The sequence below is a fragment of the Monodon monoceros genome, unplaced genomic scaffold, assembly GCF_005190385.1.
Source record: "Monodon monoceros isolate NGI ecotype Baffin Bay Population unplaced genomic scaffold, NGI_Narwhal_1 Super_Scaffold_20, whole genome shotgun sequence".
Taxonomy (NCBI): domain Eukaryota; kingdom Metazoa; phylum Chordata; class Mammalia; order Artiodactyla; family Monodontidae; genus Monodon; species Monodon monoceros.
In genome coordinates, this window is record NW_021703777.1 from 42,708,005 (window position 1) to 42,730,981 (window position 22,977).

The 22,977-nt window shown below is 33.5% G+C and overlaps 1 protein-coding gene across 1 annotated transcript in view; it reads left to right on the top strand.

Moving 5' to 3' along the window:
• Positions 1-21,259, top strand: part of ANTXR2 (ANTXR cell adhesion molecule 2) — a 163,347-nt gene extending 142,088 nt beyond the window's left edge. Inside the window, exon 17 of the mRNA XM_029234733.1 lies at positions 19,356-21,259. Coding sequence (XP_029090566.1) covers positions 19,356-19,394 — 39 coding nt within the window. The 3' untranslated portion in view covers positions 19,395-21,259. The remainder of the gene's footprint in view (positions 1-19,355) is intronic.
• Positions 21,260-22,977: the final 1,718 nt, after the last annotated feature.

Genomic DNA, 22,977 nt, shown 5'->3' on the forward strand with positions numbered 1-22,977 from the left:
TTTTATTTAAACATATCTTCCATAATATTCCTAACAATTATTACTGGTCTATGAGAGCTTTTTGATTTTTTTTTATATCTTGAATTCATCTATCACTATAATCTATAAATTATGGTAATAATTCAGTTGATTTTTAAATCCTGTAAATAATAATTATTTATTGTGCTAAATATGTATAACATAAGATTTACAGTTTTAACCATTTTTACATGTAAAATTCAGTACCATGAAGTACATTGACACTGTTGTGTAGCCATCACCACTGTTCATCTCCAGAACTTATTCAACACTCCAAACTGAAACTGTGTACCTATTAAACAATAATTCCCCATTCTCCCTTCCCTCTAGCCTCTGGCAACCATTACTTCTTCTTCTGTCTCTATGAATTTGACTATTTTAGGTACCACATAAAAGTGGAATCATACAATACTTGTCCTTTTTTGTCAGTCTTATTTCACTTAGCAAAGTGTTTTTAAGATTCATGCATATTGTAGCTTGTATCAAAATATCATTCTTTTTCAGCCTGAGTAATATTCCACTGTATGTATATACCATATTTGTTTATTCATTCATCTGTAGATGGACATTTGGGTTGTTTCTGCCTTTTGGCTATTGTGAATAGTGCTGCTGTCAACATGGGTGTACAAATATCTCTTTGACTCTCTACCATCAATTCTTTTGGGTATATATGCAGTGGATCCATATGATAATTCTATCTTTAATTTTTAAAGGAACTGCCATACTATCTTCCACAGTGCACCATTTTACATATCCCTCAGCAATGCATGAGGATTCCAATTTCTCTACCTCCTTGCCAAAACTTGCTATTTTCTGTTTGTTTGATAATAGCTATCTTAAGAGGTGTGAAGTGGGATAATGACAGTTTTGTTTTTTAGCTTCTACTTTTCCACTTATTTTTTTCCTGTTTGTAAACAGGTGGTATGTACTTCCAACTCAGGCATTTTGCTTAGCATAAGAATACAAAGACAAAAGACTTATAAGTTATGGTAACCTCATAGCAGCTTTTCCATATAAGAAACACAGTTGGACTTCTTAGTTCATTTAAAAATATCTACAGACATGTTATGTTTAGCTGTCTTCACATTTGCTGAAATTAAAATATTTTAAAAATAAAATTGTTACTTTCACATTCAAGTCTTTACAGATCTTTAAAAATTCTCATTTTCCTTTCTAAGCTTAAAATCAAATCTCTTTTTGCTTTAGTATGGCAACAGTCTCACTCATCTTTGCAGCCACATAAGCTAAAACTTCTAGATGGAAGTTGACATGTGGTTTGTAAAATGGTAAGGTTGTAACTACAACCTTCAGACATCAAGTTAGACACACTCCTAGCTCATTGATGACATGGTTTAATAAACTTTTTTTTAATAGACATGATTGGGATTGCTATGTTTTGGTAACAAATATTCTGGTTAACTAAATCCCCTCAAAAACATGCACAAGAAAATATGAATGATAAATAGTTATTAATTCTTAAATAAATTGTATCCAAATTCTCATTTCAAAATATTGGTTGATTTATTCAACACATATCAATCATTGTTAATTCAGCAGACCTTTGTCCATCTTGAAAGTTTTCCAAAACCATAATTTTGAATCAATTTTAAGTCTGCAGTTCTCCCAAGGTAAAGAACATAGGACATTGAAGTGATTGTTTAAGAACACACTGATTGGTGGTAAATTGTAAGATCATTTTGTTAGGTAAAATTTGTCTTTTTCTCATAAAAGTGAAAAGCAACCAAAGAAAAATGCTTTAAAATTTCTTGTCTAGATAACAGCTAAAGGATGTTAAATTTTTCTTTGCTCAGTACTGACTTGTTCATGGATATCACCTCTGTAATAATGCAGTTAAGTGGATAGATGGAAGTTGTTAACACTGGTAGTACTCACTGGTTGCTGCTAATTAATTTATTCAGTGGCTGATTTGTAAAGATGTTATTTTTAATATTGCTCAATAAGAAAATGACCCCAAGTCACACAAAGGGAAGGATTCTCTTGATCTAATCCTTTTAAAATCTGGGATGAATTTTGTAGAACCTGAACAATGAGCTATCAACTGTGGAAATTCTAAGTCTTGAAGGTTAGTATGATTATAGCAGAGAGATTATATTTTTGTTGATTCTGAGTCTCAATAACTGGTATGATTTGAAATTACTATAAAGTAAAATTTGTGCCTGGATTTCGGATTTGCTTTTTTCTTATTTCCATATGCTCTGTCTTAAACATATGTTAAGTTGTATATTTAAAGCTAGAAGTACCAAAAACCCACATAAAAATATGTTTTCTTCATTATCAAAGGCTTCAATGCCATCATCATTTAGAAGAAAAGAGAAACAGTGAATATAATTTAAGTCTGTAAAACAGACTTTTAATAGCACCATATAGGAGGAACATCTGGCTTTCTTTTTGCAAGGTACATTGATGTTGTCAGTAGAGACTGAATAAAAATGCTGATATGATTGTCCAGGTTTGGGGTTTGCCAATACAAGCATATTTCATTCATTCAGTCTTCTCTAAGTTCTAAAGATAGGTGTTGACTTTGAAGAAAAAATACAATGATATATATTTAGAATGACCCATCTTCCTCATTTAAATCTAAAAATGTGCTGCTGCAGTTGGATTTTTCTCAGGGATGCCATTCAAACCACACATTACATTGTCATCTCACATAGGCTTTCTATCTGTGACGGTGGGATGGTAGGTTAGAGTATGACAGCTCAGCACAGCTTTCATTGTGCTGTTGTACGGATGCATGACTACCAGCGCCGCTCTTTTGTTTCAGTTAAAGAGACATTTTCCAGTGGCAAGGTTTTGGCATTGAATTTTCATTGTCATATTTTAAAAGTGTGACAGAGACTGAACTTAAAGAAAGCAAGCTTTATGAACACTAGATTTTTTGCAGTTGCAAAAGGCAATTTCTTGCCTTTTCCTTTCACATTCCTGACTCTGAAGAATATTCTGTTTACCAGTCCTGCCATAGAATGAATACTTTTCTAATAATCTCTTACCAACGGAAGAACAACTCCAATAATGCATTGTAGATTAAAGACTTTCTCATTAATTTTAAATAAGTAGTAACTGAAATTGATTTATCAAGTCATATTTTATTCTTTTAAAGAATGTTTTCATTCTTTTCAACCCCAAATCTCTACTTGTTGATAAAGAGTTCAGTATCCACTAAATATTAATCTTTCACATTTGTCAGCAAATGTCATCAATTTTAAGAGGGTTTTAAAAATATGTGTTTTGGGAAATCTGCATGAATTGTGCTGTATTGTTTTCAAATCGAATAATGTTAGTAATCAGAAAATATAGAATAATTCCTCCTGATACATAACTTGGTCTCTGGAATTTTTATTGACACACGTAGAGATAGTAAGTGGTATGCCACTTGTGTGAAGAAACACCATGTTTCTTCAAATACTGATTTCTTTGACAGGGAATAACAGAGTCATAAAGGAAAATAAACACCCACAAAATCAATTAATTAATTGGGCACTGATTTAATATTTCAGTACTTCATGACATGTTTACATGTGGTTAGGTTACTCGTAATGACCACTTCTTGCTTGTCAAACATGTGTTGTATTTAGATCTAAGAATAATAATGGACTCAGAATACATACTTTTATCTTCTCTGCCTGTTGGAGGTTTCAAGCCTGAAGCAGACCTCACTTCCTACCATCTGCTCTCTATTTAAAATTGATATCACGTTCAGTTCCTCCCTGATGCCTACTTGTTTTCCAGCTTAGAACACTTCTATCCTCCAGTTCAGCCATTTCCCTATTATGCCTAGCATTGGGCTGACATATAGGAAAGGAGACCTCTAGGGCTGCTAGAATATCCATGTCACAAAATAAGCCAGGAAGACTTTTGCCCTGGAACGATTGCCACTATTGCTTAATTACAAGTCAGTTAGCAAAAATTGAAGTGTAGTTTTATAGTTTTGTGTTTATATGTGCAGGCAGGTGAACCACTGTCTTTTATTTTATAGCTTACTAATCATCGTGTAGTTAGATTGAACTATCTCAATATTCATAAGAATATCTATTATCAATATCAATTACATGTTTTAGAGAGATGTTAGCTGCATAGATCAAATTTAGTATTTCAAACCCAGTAGTTATCATTAATTCAGATAATATGTTTAAACACAAACTGGAGGGTGAACACTGTCCTAAGCATTTACAAAATGGTAATGAAAAAAACGATCATGGAACTAATAGTCTGGGAAAGAAGATGGAGTTTAAACAAATACTTAAGATTTTTTTTTGTTAAAAAAATTAAAAGATTTGTTATACTGCTGAACAAATTTTGCTATCATCTGAATCTAATTATATTTTGTAGTAGGATATTAGGCTAATTATATTATTTTTAATTTAGAAAATCATTTTGTCTTTGAATATCAGAATTTGTTTTTCTGAGCTAACTGAAAATTTATTTCTATATTCACATCTGTCTATCTATATATCTTCCTATCTATTTATCTATTTGTCTATCAATATCTATCTACCTATCTACATATCCATCCATCCATAAATCATCTATTTGCCCTAACACAAGACCCAATACCTGACTTGTAGATAGACCTAAACTCCAGTTTCTGGATCTGGGATTTATGTTGAATAATTACATGTAGACAATCAAATGGAAATTAAATAATCAAATCCAATCATTTTTAATTGTTTGACTCTTAAATGTACATGTCTTCAGCATTTTTGAGTTCTATGGCCAAAGAAGCAAACTGTCATTTGTATATAGAGGTAACTTATTACACATGAATAAGTAATTAGTATTCTGAAACACTATCACAATCATGTTTGTCTACTTATTTGAATGTATCTATATGCTTATCTGTGTATAAATGTTTAAACTTTGAAAGTTCATTCTTTCCATTTGAGGGAGATTATTTCTCTAGAGATGGTTAAATATTACCTCAATTATTTTAAGAGTCAGTCTTGTTAGTTGAGATGTTATTTAGGCTAGGAATGTCTGTATTGGTCAAGGGACAAAATTCATGTTTAGTTTCTTTTCAGAGTGTGAAAAGCAAGGGATTCCCATTAAGTGCCATCGTATACTCATTGATAAGTGAAGTGACATCTGGGTCACAGTGGCATCTATCTTTGCAATATAAATCCCTGTGGCTATATATGAAAGGCACGTTCAGACTTGCATGTGCACATAAAAGCAGAGATAGTCTTCATGCTGTTATTGGCCTAATTTTAGTATAAACGATTTAAGGTGCTACTTGAAGTTTTGTTCTCCTTGGTATAAATTTAGCAGTAAATGTAATCATTTGCCTGCTGCTCTAGCAGTTTAGAATGTAGAAGTGTAATGTGAAGAATTTTAATCCACATTACTTATGTGTCATAGAAAAGCATATATCATCTGATATCATACATCTAAATATTAGTTTGTAATAAATACTCAAAATGAAATCCTGACTTTGGGGATTTGTATGTCATTATTAAATATAAAAATGAGTTCAGCAATTGTTTAAAATTGGTTTATCAAATGTAATAAAAATACCTAAAGCATAAATTTGTTGTGCAAAAATTGAATACACACGTACGTCTTCCATTAGGACTGAATGCCTGGAATGAGTTCACTAAATACTTGCTGTGCTGAAAGAAAACAGCATCACAGTAACTAATTTTCCAGATAAAGCATTAGGTAGATTTTTTATAAATTTTTTTCATTTATAATCTAGAAAGTTATCTATAATTACCCTTCAAAATGAAACTTTAAAAACTGTACATTTCTGTAAGGTATTTTTAATTGGTATTATCCATCAAGTATTAATTTTAAAACTTAAAGTGAAGTTTTTAATATTTGTTTTTCTTTGAAAGAGGCTGTTAAATGATTGGACTTAGTCTCCAATTAGCTGGGAATTTAGCTCTCTGACAAATGACCCAAAGAGCTGTGAATACTTTTAAGTAGAGATAGCTAATGAAATCATGTGCAGGCTGAATTCATCAACATGTTTTTAGGTATTAATTATTTTTTTAACTGGGACAACAAACACTGTTTTAGAGTCCCAAAAGCGAGGATTTAATTCTTAGAAACTAAACTTAGCTATAGAGAAATCATTGCATTCCTAGGATCGTATACATTAGCAAAATGTCTCAATAAATGTTTTTCAGTGATAGTGATGTATAAGCATTCAGGGTTTCTCTTTAAATGTGCCTAAAGCAGTTTGATAAGACAAACAAATATCTCAATGCCTAATTTCCTAGGAAAAAGACAAATGAATTGCATGTAAAAGTTTTGCTCTCTGATGTTAACAACTGAGGTTAAAATTTTAAGTCTAGAAATACTCAAGTGAAAATATTTTCATGCATCATTCTTCCACACTGAGTCAATTAATTTATTCTATGTATGTCCCACCTGATTGAACAGTAGTGATATAATAAACCTTTCATTTGGATTTGTCTCACATTCATCTAAATACATAATTAAAATATGGATTAATTAATAACTAAATAATTAATATGGATTAATTATTATTTAAGTCAGCCATTATTTGACATAATGTTTGGAGTTTGGGTTTTTATTCTGATTGTCTGTTGAGTGTGTGAGGGAGAGAGATTGACAGAAAGTTTGTGTGTGTGTGTGTATGTGTGTGTGTGTGTGTGTGCGTGTGTGTGTGTTGGCCTTAAGAACTTCGAAGAGTAAATCACTTAACATCTTATCTCAGTCTTCTGTGAAAGAGATGAGAAGGGATCCAGATGTTTACTTTTAGTAACTTGGCTTTTAAAAAAGAATTTATAACAGCTACTGCTACAAGGCTTGGCATCATAGGCTCTCTGCTTCCTGTCTGACTTTATCTTCCACTTTCTTCATTGCTCAGTCTGCTCCTGCCACACTATCTGGATTACTTGTCTACAGACATGCCAAAGACGCTTTCACCCCAGGGCCTTTGCGCTTGTTGATTTCTCTACCAGAATTATTCTTCCCCAGATAGTCATAGTTTCATTGACCTCCTTATAATCTCTGCTCTATGCCACCTGAACATCTTTAATAAAATTACAGCACCTCCAGCACTGGTCTGCCACACACATGATCATATATACTGACATCATATATACTGACTCTACCCCCTTGCTATGATTCAGAATCACCTTTTTCTTTTGGAATGGATTATTCATAAGTGATGCTGTGCACTGGGTAACACATCACACCAATTGTTCTACTATTTGTGATGCCAAGTTTGATCAGAGAAACCATACTGTAAAAGCCTGATTCATCATATTGATTATTATAAATTTTTGACATGATGCACATTAGTCTTTGATAAATTTCTTTAGTTTTGGCATAATATGTCCCAGACTCATCTTTTACATTTTCTGTTTCAAAAGTAGAATAAACCATTCAACTCCAAGGAGTATTAGATATTTTTAGTAGATAATGGTATTTAGAGAACACATTTCGATACTAGGGGTGCTAATTGTTATTGGGTTTTCATTGCTTCTAAGCATTTTCAGCAGGTAGAACTAGGAAATTCAATAGTTTTGAAAAAATCATGAGTTTATGGTATACTTTTTTTTTTTTTTTTTTTTTTTTTGCGGTACGCGGGCCTCTCACTGTTGTGGCCTCTCCCGTTGCGGAGCACAGGCTCCGGACGTGCAGGCTCAGCGGCCATGGCTTATGGGCCTTGCCGCTCTGCAGCATGTGGGATCCTCCCGGACAGGGGCAAGAACTCACGTCCCCTGCATCGGCAGGCAGACTCTCAACAACTGCACCACCAGGGAAGCCCTATGGTATACTTTTAATTCTGATTTAGCATTAAAGGATCTTAATGCTGAATGTTTTTGAATTTATACTTGTACCCCTTTTCTTTTACGTGAAAAATCTTGTCCTTACCAATATTAAAATACTTATTTGCTCTATCCTATAATATATATAGGTACAAATTAATAATAAAACAGTCTTAGTAAAATTAAGACTAATGAATGAAATAAAACATTTTTTGCTGGTCTATTTATCCTTAAATTATATTCTGTAGTTGGTATACAAACACAATACTGTGTTAAGTCACTTGAAGTAGTTCTTTTGTCAATGTGGTTATGTATCCAGTTCATTTGTTTCAATTTATTTCCAGTTCTTTTGTCTACTGTATTTTATTTCTATCTGTCCTGCCCATTTTTTGTTCTTCTGTTTCTCCTTTTCTGCTCTCTTTTGGATTAATATAGTATTTTTTTGTAATCTATTCCATCCCCTCTATTATCTTTTTAAGCTATACCTCTGTGCTGTTTTTCAGTGGTTGCTCTAGAGATAACAATATGCTTCTTTAACTTTTCACAGTCTACAATAGTATACTAGTTTAAAATAATATATAAATATTACCATGGCCTAACTTCCATTTACCCCTCTATTTCTATGTACTCTTATTATCATATGTTGTAGTCTACATAAGATATAAATTCAATAATACATTTTTCCAAATTTTGATATTATTGTTTTTGTAATCAATAGTGTCATAAGGAAATTTTCTTTTATATATTTATATTTCATGTTTATGCACATATTTACTTCTGCTTCTCTGTATTTCTTCCTGCACATCTAGGCTTCCATCTATTGTCTTTTCCTTCAGTTTCAAGAACTTCATTTAGCACTTGTGGTTGTTGAAGCCTGTTGTAGATAAATTATGTCAGGTCTTGCTTGTCTTAAAATGTCTTTATTTTGCTTATCTTCTTGAGTGGTATTTTCTCTGGATATGGAAATTTAGTTGACTTTTTTCCTCCCCATTTAGCATTTGAGAGAGTTCCACTGTCTTGTGTTTTCCACTGTTTCTGATAAAAAGTTGGCTGTCATGCTTACTGTTGTTTTCTCTGTACAGAATATCTTCAGCTGGGGGATGATGAGGGACAGAGAGGTATACTCTTAGGATTTTCTTTGGCTTTCATAAATTTTATTATATGTTCCCTGATAAGGTTTTCTGTGTATTTATTCTGCTTAAGGTCATTATGTTTCTTTGATCTGTAGGTTTATGCCTTTCATCAATTCTAGGAAATTCTTAGCCATTATTTTTTTCAAAATTTTCTTCCCTATTCTTTCTTCTCTCTTCTGGGACACCAATTACTCATGTGACAGACCATTAGATATTGTCCCACTGGTCTCAGATTCTCTTTAGTTATTTGTTGTTTTTCAATTTGAACAATTTCTATTCTCCTACCTTCAAGTTCAGTGAGTTTTTCTTCTGCTATGTTCAGTATATTTTTATATGAATCAAAAACATTCTTTATATCTGGTATTGCATTTTTGTCTCTAGTTTTTCCATTTTGTTCTTATTCAAAGTTTCCATATTTCTGTGGAATTCACTATATTTTTATGCATGCTGTCCACCTTTCTCATTAGAACTTTTAACATTTTTATCATAGTTATTTTAAAGTCCTTGTTTATTAATTGTAGATTTGCCTATATTAACTGTATTTTCCATTGATTATGGATCATATTCTCCTGCTTCTTTGTGTGTACCATAATTCGTGATTTTATGCTGGACACTGTCATAAAAAATAGAGACTAATCTAGATAATATTTACTTCTAGAAAGATGTATACCCTTCGTCTGTCATGTTGCTAATCTGTGGTTGACCTGGGTCTTGGTTTGTTGCCATCTTAGTTATTTTTAGTTCACTACTGGTTTCCAAAATTTTGAGAGTAAGATCAGGGATTTTCCTTTAGCAGAGCTCTCTTTCTTTTCCTTTTCCTGTCTCTGTCTCTGTCTCTCTCTCCTTTACAACGCACCTATGAGCTTCTTGGTTGCAGGGGAGTTCTCTTTGCTATTCAGCGATGAGGACCATACCTTCCCTATGCCCACCAACCACCACTTTCTGTACTTTGAGAGACCTGTTTCCATATTGATTTCCTGCCTATAGTCTTTGACTGGCCCTGTTCCTTGCACTCTCAGAAGGCCCCATGAGTCTTGGAGAGCTCTTTCTCAGTTCTCTTCCTCCCAGGTTTCAACAGGCTACTGACATGTGGTTCAAGAAGGCCCTGTGTCCCTCAGGGCTATTTTTCTCATTCCTCTCGCCATTCCCCAAATCTTCAATAAGCTGCTTCCTTTCCCTTAGGGAAGGCCCCATGTGTCTTTGAAAAGGTAATTATTTCACTGCCCTCCTGCTTTTCTCCCTAGCCTTCAGTTGACTACTTCTATGTAGGGGTCTCTCTTAGCTTTCCTGCTATGTCTCCAGCTTTTGGGAGGGTTCTGCCTTGCACTTAGTGAAGGCAATTTTAGCCTTCATATCTTACTATTATGAAGTATGAGTTAGATGTTTCATTAAATGCCAACTATATGCCTGAATCTCAAAAAAATAAAGATACATGGCTATTTGCAAAATAAATATTAACAGTATGTATATAGTCACTAACATTTTGCAGATGCCATAAGAGAATGAAGAGGAAAAAAAAATTTGAAGGTGAATTTATCAGGCAAACTCAGTACTTCCCTTCATGACATTACCTGAATATCCATATGGTGTGTTGTCTCCACTGTAAGGTGGAACATTTATAGGTTGAGCTTCCGTTAGAAAAAAGTATATGGAACTTATATTTCAGCTCAAAATATTTCAGTTTTTTTTAAAAGCAGAGGATAACACAGATTCTTTTATATATTATATATGTATATATATGTATATATATCTTTCTCTTTGTGTGTGTATATGTATGTATATATGTATATGTTTGTATATATATTGCTGATAGTTGCACATAGTCCTATTATACTGTTAGTATTAAATACATATGGACTACTAACTTTTCCTTTTACTTAATAAAATGAGGTAAACCTTTCAAGAATTTCTGACATTCAGAGAGAGAAAGAGAGAATAGTAGGTGCCTTCTCTTCACTCTGTACCTCTAGTTGCTACAGGAAATCTTCACTCGAAGAGCCTATTGTGTTAAGTCAACATTCTTTCCTGATATTTGTGATTTCCTGGACCTCTTGAATTGTCTTGTGTTTGTTTCCTTGTGTATCTGTGCTTTGTATACAATTTTAAATTTGAATCACTGTTCACTGTTGCACAAAGCATGAAAGTTCAGTAAACTCTTTTTTAAAGTGGAGATATAAATAAATCAGCTATCTGTGTTTGAAAAGTCTAAACCAAAGTGTAGTTGTATGCTTCAGCTTGTCAATGGATATTTATGAGGTGAGTATAATACTATTACAGTTATAGCAGTGAAATATATCCTGTGCAGATAGCTAGTAAAGGAGCTTGCAAATGTTAATGCCTGCAGAATTTTAATGCTTAAGAGATGGGAAATGTGGCACTTGCTCTAGCTAATGCTACTCTGGTCACAGTGAAAATGAATTGGCAAAATCAGTTTTCAAATATTGCAACAGAGTTGGGGTCTATATACTTAACAAACAGCAAATATATTGGTTGCTACTGTTGTCTAGTTTTTATCTCTTGGTTTAGTTAACTGAAGAACAGTAACAGCATTGGACATTTTTATTTTGGGCAACAACTTTCCACTCCTACTTATTATGAGACCTAAGAGAAGGTATTGCCAACAATGAAACGTCAATTAACTTCTTACTCTAATAGATACTTGGTGTTGCCTGAAAATCACTTAAGTGGAGTTAAAACTGACAGGTTCTAATTGTGAGTTTAGCCTTTGTTATGACCAGAGTTGTGTTTGTGATGTATCCTTGGTATATTCTGTTCCTTCTTATACTGATGGAAGGTGAGTAATGGAGTAAAGCCTCTGCACAGACCACTGCTCTAAGAGATGGATTGGGATATAAATACATTTATAGTTTATAAAGAATCATATTGTGCTTATTTTTCCTAGCAGTCAAAGAAAATGAGGTTAAGCTCTCAGTCTTTAGACCTAGGGCTTTTATTCTTGCAGAATAACTTTTGGGATTTTATGGAATAGTATAGTTTCAGCATGCTTTCATGTATAAGCTTCAAATTCATATTAATTATCTGTGTTAACTTAGTTAAGATTAAATTCAAATTAATTATCATTTGACATCAGCTATCTGAACAGTACCTCAGTAAGTCCTACCAGAATAAGAAAAGACAACAAAGAAGGGAATTAGACATATGATCTTTTGTATAAGGTAGAGGTTGAGGTAATACATTTGTTGGAGGGTTTTAAAGGTTTAGATGAGTGTGGAGTCTTTGTGATTAAGAAAGTTGAGAATTAAGAAATATATATTAGTTTCCATTTACTTATACCTAATCTACCTGTAGAGAAATATTGAGAAAAAAATACAATAAAACTTAAGGATAAAAATAGAGAAATAATCATGGGCCAAAGTTAAGATAGCTATACCAGAAAATGTACACTAAGAGTAGCAATGCTTTTAGAACATGATGTAAATCTGAGTTTTTTGAAAGTCAAGGCACAAAGAGAAAGGCTGAGTTACATAATTGGCATAATATAATAAAAGGGAAGCACATGAGCTTACCAGAAGTGACATGCTTTTTCCTAGCTAGCTCTGAACTCTCAGAATTGATCCCTTAATATCAACATCCTCAATAGCAATTTTCCAAAATACAAAATTCTCTGTATGTAACCAAAATTCATGTGAGTTCTAGATATGACCAAAAGTTGAAGGGATAATGCTGTAATGTTGTCATAGATTTATTTAGGAAGGTATTTCTAAAGGAAAGTAAAGAAACCAAATCCAGGTATATTGACAGTTTACTCGTGATCTGGCTTCACATAAGTACGAATAGCTTGAATAATAGGTATCAAACCACATTTTTAGGGTCAACAAAAACAAAATATTATACTGAACTGCAATTTTAAAGGGTAGATGAGAGTGCATCTTCTTGGTTTGGATTAGGGGAGGCTTGCATGTGCCTGCTTGCTCCATTCTTGTGCACCATTCCAGCCATAGTGGTCCCCGATGCACCTTGTAGAACCCCCAGGACTTCATGGACTATAATATGAAAAACAAAAAAACCACTGACCTAGAGAAATCGATGGCTAGCATTTCACTTAGAACCTCACTTTCAAAGATAGTTTTGCCAACTGATCTGGAGAGAAAGGATTCAAAAATTATTATTGATAAGTGCCTGAGGTATAAATATTCTATGTTGTTGATTGAGTGCAGATATATATGTGTGTGTGTGTATATATATATATATATATATATATATATATATATATATATACCCTAGCTACTGTGCATGTCATTAGAAAGTTTGATGTTGTATGAAAATTAAAGATTTACCTTATATTTTTATTTAAATATAGTCAACTCCAGTATGCACAGGGCTTGAGGTAGGCCATGTGTGCACATGTACACACACATGCGTGCATGCATGAACACACACATACACTTTTTAAAATAAGATTGCTGATTGCAGCCTGGACAAATGCTTGAACAGGCATTTTATGAAAACTCTTAGAATTGTGTACCATAAAAATGAAAATGCTGACTGTGGATTATAAAATTTATTAATCAGTGGCTTCTGCTATACTCACGCACTCTTGAGTAGAACTGCATACACATGGGTTCATCAGGATATTAACTGTAAAAGACAACCTAGAGACAAGTAAATGAGTTTACCTATGGGAACAATGAATGTTGAAGAACTTTGGTATAGTTGGTAGATGGTGGTGATTCCTGAGAGTAGTCAATTGGTTCCTGTAATGACTTTTAAAAACATAAATATAGATGTTTAGAAAAGGCTGCATTTTTGCTGATTGAATTAGGTCTTTGGAAACTTATTTTTAAGCTATCAAATATATAAATATACAGAAAAGATATAAAGTAGAATGTAAGAAATAATATGCAATTCCACTATTCATAGCATGTTTGGTGTAGTCTCTTAGTCTTGTCTTTTACTCTTTCGATATACATTGCATAATTATAATTATGTATACATACAAGTTGGCATTTTTTCACTTATTTCCCTACATCTTTAAAAATTTTTTTTAATTTCTATTTTAATGGCTACATAACCATTAGATTAATCATAATTTAATTATTCTCTGATTGTGAGACAGAAATAAATATAAATGTACTGATTATATTTTTCACATTATAAAAATCTCACGGTAAACATTTTGAAATCTTTGTCTAGATACTTTACAGATACTTTGCTGAATTCCCAACATGAAATTACTGAGTCAAAGAATATAAGCTTTTAAAGACTATTATTACATATGTTGCTTATATATAGTTTTTGCCAATTTATATTTTCCCTAGCAATGCATGAGAGTTCTTTTCTTGCCACAGAAGCTCACTAATTAGGTAATGTTGCTCAATATAAGGTTGCATAAGATGGTTTACATTCAATGAGAGGCAGTTTTATTCCTTTTAAACCATAATTTTTATTAGGCGAATAAAATGTCATACCCAGATTACAATACAATGATGTCAATTATTAATATATAAATAATTGTAATATTCTACAACTTATTTAAGTAAGTAAATATGCCAATAGTAATCTTGTTTATAGTTAATTTGCCTGGTTGTTTAATATGTTGAGAAGGTAAATTATAACCTGGTCAGTCATTATCTGAATTATCACAATTTTTAAATTAATGTACTTTAAGTGTACTTGGCTATAATCTAAAGTCAGTACTTAAATTCTATTTGTTCTACCTAACTTTATTTTTTTTAATATTTAAGAAATTTTACTCCTAATCTCTATGTCATACAAAATGAATAAATTTTACAATTATTTCATTGCATCCAAGGAATTCTATATTCCCAAGGCAAAAGAATGGAATACATACATAGTTCATTTTTAAACTAATGCAGTCCTAAGGACACTCATTTAATTCAATTTTACATTGACCATATGTTCTTATTGTTGAAATTTATGACCTAGTGACTTATGCGGCATGATACCAAATTCAAGTTGGTTGAAGTGATTGCCTAATTGAATAAATAATATGGGCATTACCTAAAGCATCACGACAACAGTATACTTTGATTTTACCCATAATTTAGATGCATGATTAGAGCATGATTTTAAGTCAAGAAAATTATTTTTAAAAAATATTTAATTAAAAATTTGAAAATATAGAGAAAATTAATGTTATTTCTCCACATTAATAATTATGCTTTATATTACATGCTTTATTATTCCCTAAACAATTATGCCACCTGAATTCAAATTTTCTGAATTATTTTGTAAAATATAAAGCAAACATAATGTTACACATTTGTTTTAACTCTTGCTAGCAGAAATCTTGTGTTCATTTGTCTTAGCATATTACAAGTTTAGTGGTTTATTTTAGAGACTATATAGTCCTGTTACCTGATACTAGTATTAACCTCTATATAGGGAATAAAGTATTAAAATTATGTCTCTATGTATATTTCTGTATATTTAGGTTGCATTGAATGGTTTATTATTAACCTACTCAATTAACTTTTTAAAAATGTTCAGAGCTTGTATTATTTGTAATTAAAGTGAAATAGTCTCAGAAAAATAAACACTATCACTACTAATATTTTCCATTCTGTACCAGCCAATGATGAGTTGTATGCTCAAGTTATTTTACATTGCTTTACTTGTTACCTTGATAACATACCTTTATTGTATAGACATTGTAAGCATGAGGATATGGCAGACCTGTAAACCCTGTCATATCCCATTTCCTGTGAATAAAAATTGCTCTGCTGTGTTCTGGCCTAGACTGCTTGCCACGATATCAATGGCAGCCTAACATTCTTGACCTTAAACATAATTGGCATTATATTGATGGGTTTTGTAAGATAGTATTGAGCAGTATTCAAAGGGCCACAGACTCCTAATCACAGCCACTTGCAACCAGGGTATGGTGCCTTGATTTTAGAATATTCTGGTAAGTGGGTGGTAGCAGCTAGCATGAAATAATCCCCTGGGAATAAGGTACCTGATGGAATACTAAATAAAAATTTCCTTTGGCCAATAGTTTCTTTTTTTCTTGATTATTCTTTATCTATCTTTTCTCTTTAGAACTACTCTTTTCTATTTTCTCCATATTATCTTCTCTCCTTTTCCACTGTTGTATTTTTCTCCTTTGTAATCTCTTTTTTCCTCTCTCAAATTCATACTTTTTCTATCTTCCCATTTTTAAGGTCTGGCTCCTCCCTCAGTAGAGGTCTAGTCATCACGTATTCATTCTTTTGTACATCATCCATCCATCCACTTGTTTCTAAGTGAGTATTTATAACAAGTCTGCTCTATGTTAGACACTGTGCAATGACATCATAGAGGGAAGATGGATAATAACTATTTGCTTTTTAAATGCAAGTTTACTATGTGCCAGGTACTGTTCTAAGTGCTTTATAAATCTATATTAACAGACTTAATCTTTATAACAGTCCTAAGAATAGGTCCAATTTTTTTAAATTGTGACTAGTCACTTATTTCCTTTTATTTATTTATTTGTTTGTTTGTTTTGGGTTGCATTGGGTTTTCATTGCTGCACATGGGCTTTCTCTAGTTGTGGCGAGCAGGGGCTACTCTTTGTTGTGGTGCACGGGTTTCTCATTGCGGTGGCTTCTCTTGCTGCAGAGCATGGGCTCTAGGCATGCGGGCTTCAGTAGTTGTGGCACGTGGGCTCAGTAGTTGTGGCACACAGGCTCTAGAGAGCAGGCTCAGTAGTTGTGGTGCAACTACAACTTGGGCTGAGCTGCCCTGCGGCCTGTGGGATCTTCCTGGACCAGGGCTCCAACCTATGTCCCCTGAAGTGGCAGGCAGATTCCTAACCACTGTGCCACCTGGGAAGTCATGAACAGGTCCAGTTTTTAATCCCCATTTTATTGATGAAGAAACCATAAGTTTTTCATGGTCACACAGTTAATAAATAACAGAGCTGGGATACATATTCAGGCTTTGGAGCTCTCAGATTTAACCACTGTTACTTTTCCTTTTGATCTTGAAGCCAGCAATTATGGTGTAATGTAGTTTGGCTGTGGTAGAGATGCAATTTGGGGGAAGGAGCCCCGTGACTGGGAGAGCTGGGAAAGGCTTAACAGAGGAAAGTAACTTTTGAATAGAACTCCTCTAAGTTACCAACTTCTAAATTCCTGTAAAATAAAACATTATCAGGTCTTGATAAAAATGACAGACACTGAGTCCCTGATTGGGGGTGAGGGGATATTTGGTTGTTTTTGTCAACGTGTGTGCTAGAACACGGGGGTGCGTATTGCATGTACCAGGGCTTCTGGGTACTTGAGTCAACAGACATGCGGCAGTTGATGATTAATACTTAATCCCAAGCTTTGGAAGAGCTGAAGTAAGGACCTCAGGGTCAAAATCAATAGGGCTTTCTTCATTTGCGTTGCTAGATCTTTATTTAAACTACACCAAATGAAATAGAAAATAATTTAGGTCTGGAATAATTTAGGTGTTGAAGTGATTTTGAGAATTCAGGTGAACTATGAATTTCACTTTTTAAACCCTCCAATTGCATAAAATAAATGAATCTGAGTCACCAGATTAATCTGGCGTGTGGAACAGAAATGGTCCGGAAAAGAGCCTTATATCTAAATCTAGTTAATTAGTGATAAAATGCAAATAAAAGTAGGAATTCATGGTAACTTCTTTTCAAAATTATGCAGAAGAGAAAAAACTTTTACTTTTTTGGTCCATAATAAATACACAAGAGAAGATGTCATTAATGCATATCTTTGCTGTCAAAATGTCACTCCTCATATATTTGTTTGATTCTGGAAAATTGCCAGGAGAGAATATTTTTAATATTCATCACTGTTTTAATATTCATAGTTAAAATCTATTTCTCATTGTATGTATAGTTATACTATCACACTGTCATGGCTTAGAAGGACTGATTTGCCCAAATATTTATTAATTATGTCATTTTCCTGCCCTCTGAAAAAAATTTTTAGAAAAGGGATATATCATGAGAATGACATTTTTTAATGTTTCCTTGGCACATGATGCCAAATGTAGCTAATCTGGAGAAGAGCATCTTTTCACTTAATATTCATTCTAAAAATCTTCTTTGAAGTTTCTAGATAATACAGTATTCCAAATACAGTCTGAGTACATGACCTATGACCATTGCATTACCAAGGAATTTTTAGCTCATTCTAAGGTAGTCTTCTCCATGCTTTTCTCCCACTTCCTTTTGCACAGATATTATTTGTAGACATTAGGCACAAAGTAAGTAATAAATTTGACAATTATAGTAATAATGTTACCTCCAAAATTATCAGAAGACAGATAATTTGATGAATATTTGCCTTTTAGGCAAGAGTAAATGTAAACTAGTTTGCTTTTATGCTTTTCTATTTTTTCATTAATTTCTGAAATTTCCAAATTTGTTGAACAGTCGCTTTTGAGAGGAAAATAGACCAAAATCTTGTTTTTACATTCCAGGCTTTCTTCTCCAACAATATTTGTTGTTCCTTTTGAATGTACCATGTACACTGGATGTACCAGATATTTGAAACAAATGTATTGTTCACATTTAGAGGGAAATAAAGAGAAGTTCTAAAATATGAAGTTAGAGAGCAGATATTATGAGAAATAGGAAAATCTCAATAGGGTGATGATCTGGACCCTAAATTAGAAAGCAATATGCTACCTTTTGGCTTATTAAGGAATCTAGACATGATTTATATAGTACAAGACATCAGCAATGTCACACCAAGGAGAGGGAAGAAGGGGATCTTTTATTACTAATTGGAAACTTTATTTTCAACTAATCCTTAGATTATTTATAATTACATATGAAACAATGTGTTTCCACACGCTTCATTGAACTGCTAAGGAATGGGAATGGCAAACTCTCTTTGGAAATGTGGAATGCAAATAAAGTCACCATATATAGAGACCACATAATTGTGGTGTGCCGTTGTGAGAAATGATCAACAGTGGACAAGATTGCTAGTAAATCTCTTGCAAAATCCTATTATAAAATGGAATCACAAAGAGATGGCATCTCTTCCCTTTCTCCCTGACTTCTTATCCTCAATCTCTTCCGACTTCTTAAATACACTTCTCATGCATACATTTTAGAAGCACCAGTTTTATATCAGTTTTAAAAGCACCAGATTGTATAAATGGGACACTTCCATTTTAATACATTGTAGAAACATACAGGGTTGTGGCTTTGATATTTTTATTGCTCGGATAGTAATGCTATTCTTTAAATAGCAGTAACAAAGTTCTGTTTTCCGTAGTGTTTTTTTCACTCTAATTTTACCATACCATCGTGTAGGTGAACTTGCTGTGGAAAAGATCTGAATGAACCATCATGCTTTGACCCAAAGAAAAAAACTTTCATCCTAACATTGACCTTACCTTGGGTAATCGTTTGTTATATCATAGTAGGAAAACTAGGTGTTCTCATGCTTTTTTTAAATAATTACCTCTGTATTTCAATAAGGATTTGTTTCTTTCCTAGGGCCGGTGCATAAACTTCTCTCGAGTTCCCTCTCAGTAAAAGGAAAGCAGGAAGACCAAGAGGTATGAAGATGGTACATCTTCATGATGCAGATTTCCAACCAAAAGAAAACAAAGTGCATTTCAGAAGTTTTTGGAAGAGCAGCTTTATTCCTCTCAGTCAGGAAATGTTTTCTCTGCCTTCTGCTTTGCTTGCATCAAACATTTTCAAACTCTTGTTCTGCCATCTACATGGGAATTGATGAAACTCAATGGTAACACATGATTCAGGACATTAAAAATAAAAAGGAACTTTAATGTACATGCTGTGGTTTATACAAGAAAGTTTTTTTGAATGTGTAAAAGAGGAAGAAGCAAAAGCATGAAGATGATATCAAAATAGGGAGCACAAAACAATTGGCCCTGGTGAATCTTTAATGGAGAAAGGAGCATTTTTACATGGAAACATGGCACATGTGTGTTTACATGGCAAGATTCTTAGCCAAAGGCAGAGTATGAAATCTCCCACCAGGCTAAGCAAATAAAGGAGTCTATTGCCTTATAGCTGTGTCAGATCACAAAATCCTTCCAAGTCCACTACCACGATGTGCCTTCCGGGAAGCTTCTGACTGGAAAATCTTGTCATTCTAACACTGAAAAGTGCACACGTATGACAAAATGTAGACAGGATGCCTCAAGGTATCAGTAGCAAGCAAGATTTTGCCCTTTAGTTTTTGAAGGCACCTTTCTTTCATTATGCACTTGGGAAAAGAAGAAAATTAATAGAGCATTATTCCACAGGAAGACGGCCTCTAACTAGAGATCTTCAGTGGAGCTTAATGGACTCATGATTTGAGAACTTGTCCCTGGGATTGGTAGATTTACCCCTCTTTCTATGTTTAGGGCTTAGGAGTACATAAAGCAGTAATATCTGTAAACATACCTAGGAGTTTGTTTTGCTTTTAATTGAAAGGAAGCAGTAACCACAAAGCTTCCGCTCAGGGTATTTTCTTCCTCCAAGTCTCCAAGGGCTCTTCAGCGTCACAAGCCAGCAACTCTCTTTGCATGAAAATTTCAAAATTTAATTAATATAATTAAAGGCAACAGCAAGCAGCAGCCTGTGAAGATTTTGCTCATCCTTTTTATGCCTTTTGACATTGAATGACCTATTACTGTATGCGCATTACTTGGATTTTGAGGGGCACTCTACCTTGGTTGTGAAAAAAAAAGGCCTCCTCTCAAGTTATAAATTAAATTTTCAGGAGGGTCTACCACCACAAAACATCGAAAATGTATGTATTATAATTTTTTTAGAAAAACCACCGTGTCACGTCAACGATGCCAAATTATGTTAGCATGAGTGGAAACACTGTGGGGGAGGAAGAAGGCAGCAGCTGATGAAAAAAGCTCAAATGATCTAGTCACTTTCGATACTGTACTTCAGATGCGAAATGGATATTCGACTGGAAACCTGACAAAGCGCGCCTGCTTTGATGTGAACTGGTATAGACAATGACCAGTGGCTGGGTCAGTGGGATGTCTCTCTGCGAGCACAAAGGCTTATCAAATGACACTAAAAATAAGTTCAACAACCATCACATTGGAAGGGAGAAGGCGAACATTTCATGTTTGGCGGGCATGTGAGTGCACAAGATGGAAACAGTGATTCGGAGCATCCCAGTATAATTACCCCCATTGCGCGCTTAATGGAAATTTCAAAGTATGGGAGTGATTCTGATGGTTGGTGTCCAGATTTGTTGCACTGCTCCAATAAGCCTTGCTCACACACACAAATTTTTATACATAGATATATGTATACATATATATCCTCTAGCTTGAATCTTTTGCTCAAGTTTATTTATGTCACTGGCTGGCTGGATCCAAAGTCATGTGTCTACATATTCATAAATAAAATTTTACCCGTGCCTCGGCTACCATTTTTCTTTAAGCCCACATGAACTCAAGCCTTGTTTGGTTGAATATTTAATTGTCTTGATTAGTTTCAGGGACAGAATTGTATCCAGTTCCAAAATGTCCATTATGTTCACAAATGGTAGTGTTGGTACTAATTATCCATGTTTGCAAGTGTGACTTGGAAACCAGATATATACACCCATTGAGTTCTTGTAGACCATTGTTCTACATTTGCATCTGGGGCAGGGCCTACTGCGATTTTCTTAAATTGGCACTTCATTTCTAACCAGTGCACACCCCGAATTTAAGAGCCTCAAGGGTACTACAGAAGCTAAGGCTGCTTCTTTGGTAGTTCCTTTGAATTTGTCTAGTATCATGGCAATTGTATGATACTTTTATTTTGTACATGAGCAGTGTAAGTAGACCTTTGCCCTTAAATGGCAAAATAGCTTTCAGTAGATTGTAATGAAAATGGATTTCCAGTTCTAACGCCACTATGAAGAACTCTCAGTGAAGACGGACAGGCAATGGTCTATGTAGAGACTAAAAAAGTATCATTCATGAAGTTCAAAGATAGATGGAATTTATTGCACTTAAATATATGAACAAGATCTAGGTTATGATTTTCTCTGATTATGCTAACTAGCAAATTGAGAAGAATTTGCTTTAAAGAGTACTGTATTCTCACCAAAGGACTAAATTGAACACCCCTACACTTTTCAGCCAGGAAAATGAAAGGTTAAAATAAAGCCATTTCTATAAGTTTAGTAACGTTTTATATTTTATATAGAGAAACAGTTCCTGTTGAATTTTTTGGACATAATGTCAGTCAAGATCTACTTTCTGTGAGTAAATTAGTTAAGTCTTTATCCATAATCCATTTGTGTTGCATAAGGTTGCAAAAACAATTAAGTGGGAAATGACTCCTAACTTATGTGTCTACTCTGCCTGGAAAGAAAGTTTTGAAGGCATCTATATATATTTCATAACAATGTCTGTTCTTTATGGATTTGATCCATAAATATTTATCTATCTGAAAACTTTGATACTTGGAATGTTTTCCTTAAAGCATTTGGTGCTCCAAGAAAAAACATTTGGTGCTAAGAGTTGCAGCACTGATGCCTTTCCCCAAGTTAATTCTATTTTAAATTTTTATCTTTCCTTCCCAATGAGATGCAGAGTAGAATTTGAGACCCTCCATTAAGTAGGGAGCAGCATCTGTCGTCCATGGATAATTACTCTTTTGGCAAAAATATATAAGGTTTAAACCTCCTACATTTTAAATTGTTAGAAAAAAAATGATTTGCTTATATTTTTCCTGAATTTTATTCTAACCACTTTAAATCATAAATTATTCAGTATTTGTTTTTCTAATAAATCCTTACTGGATACAAGATCTGGGTGTCTCTGTGAACTTAACTTTATTATATAAATATCACTGACCATTGTTTACTGCTCAGAGGCAATTTATTAGGTTATTTTTAAAATTAAAACAGCCTATATTATGGCCAAGAAGGTGTCTAAGATATTTTTTTGATTGATCTGCTTACATATATTGTTTTTCAATCTTAAGAGGGCGAAATATAAACGGGTAACATTTATGAATATTGTAAACATTGTAACTTCCTCTTCTATCACAAAGCCTTGTGGTTACTAGATTTTGTACAGTGTCAGACTTTAGGAAGTTCATTAGTATTTTATTGCTACTGGAAAATTTCGGTGGGTATATG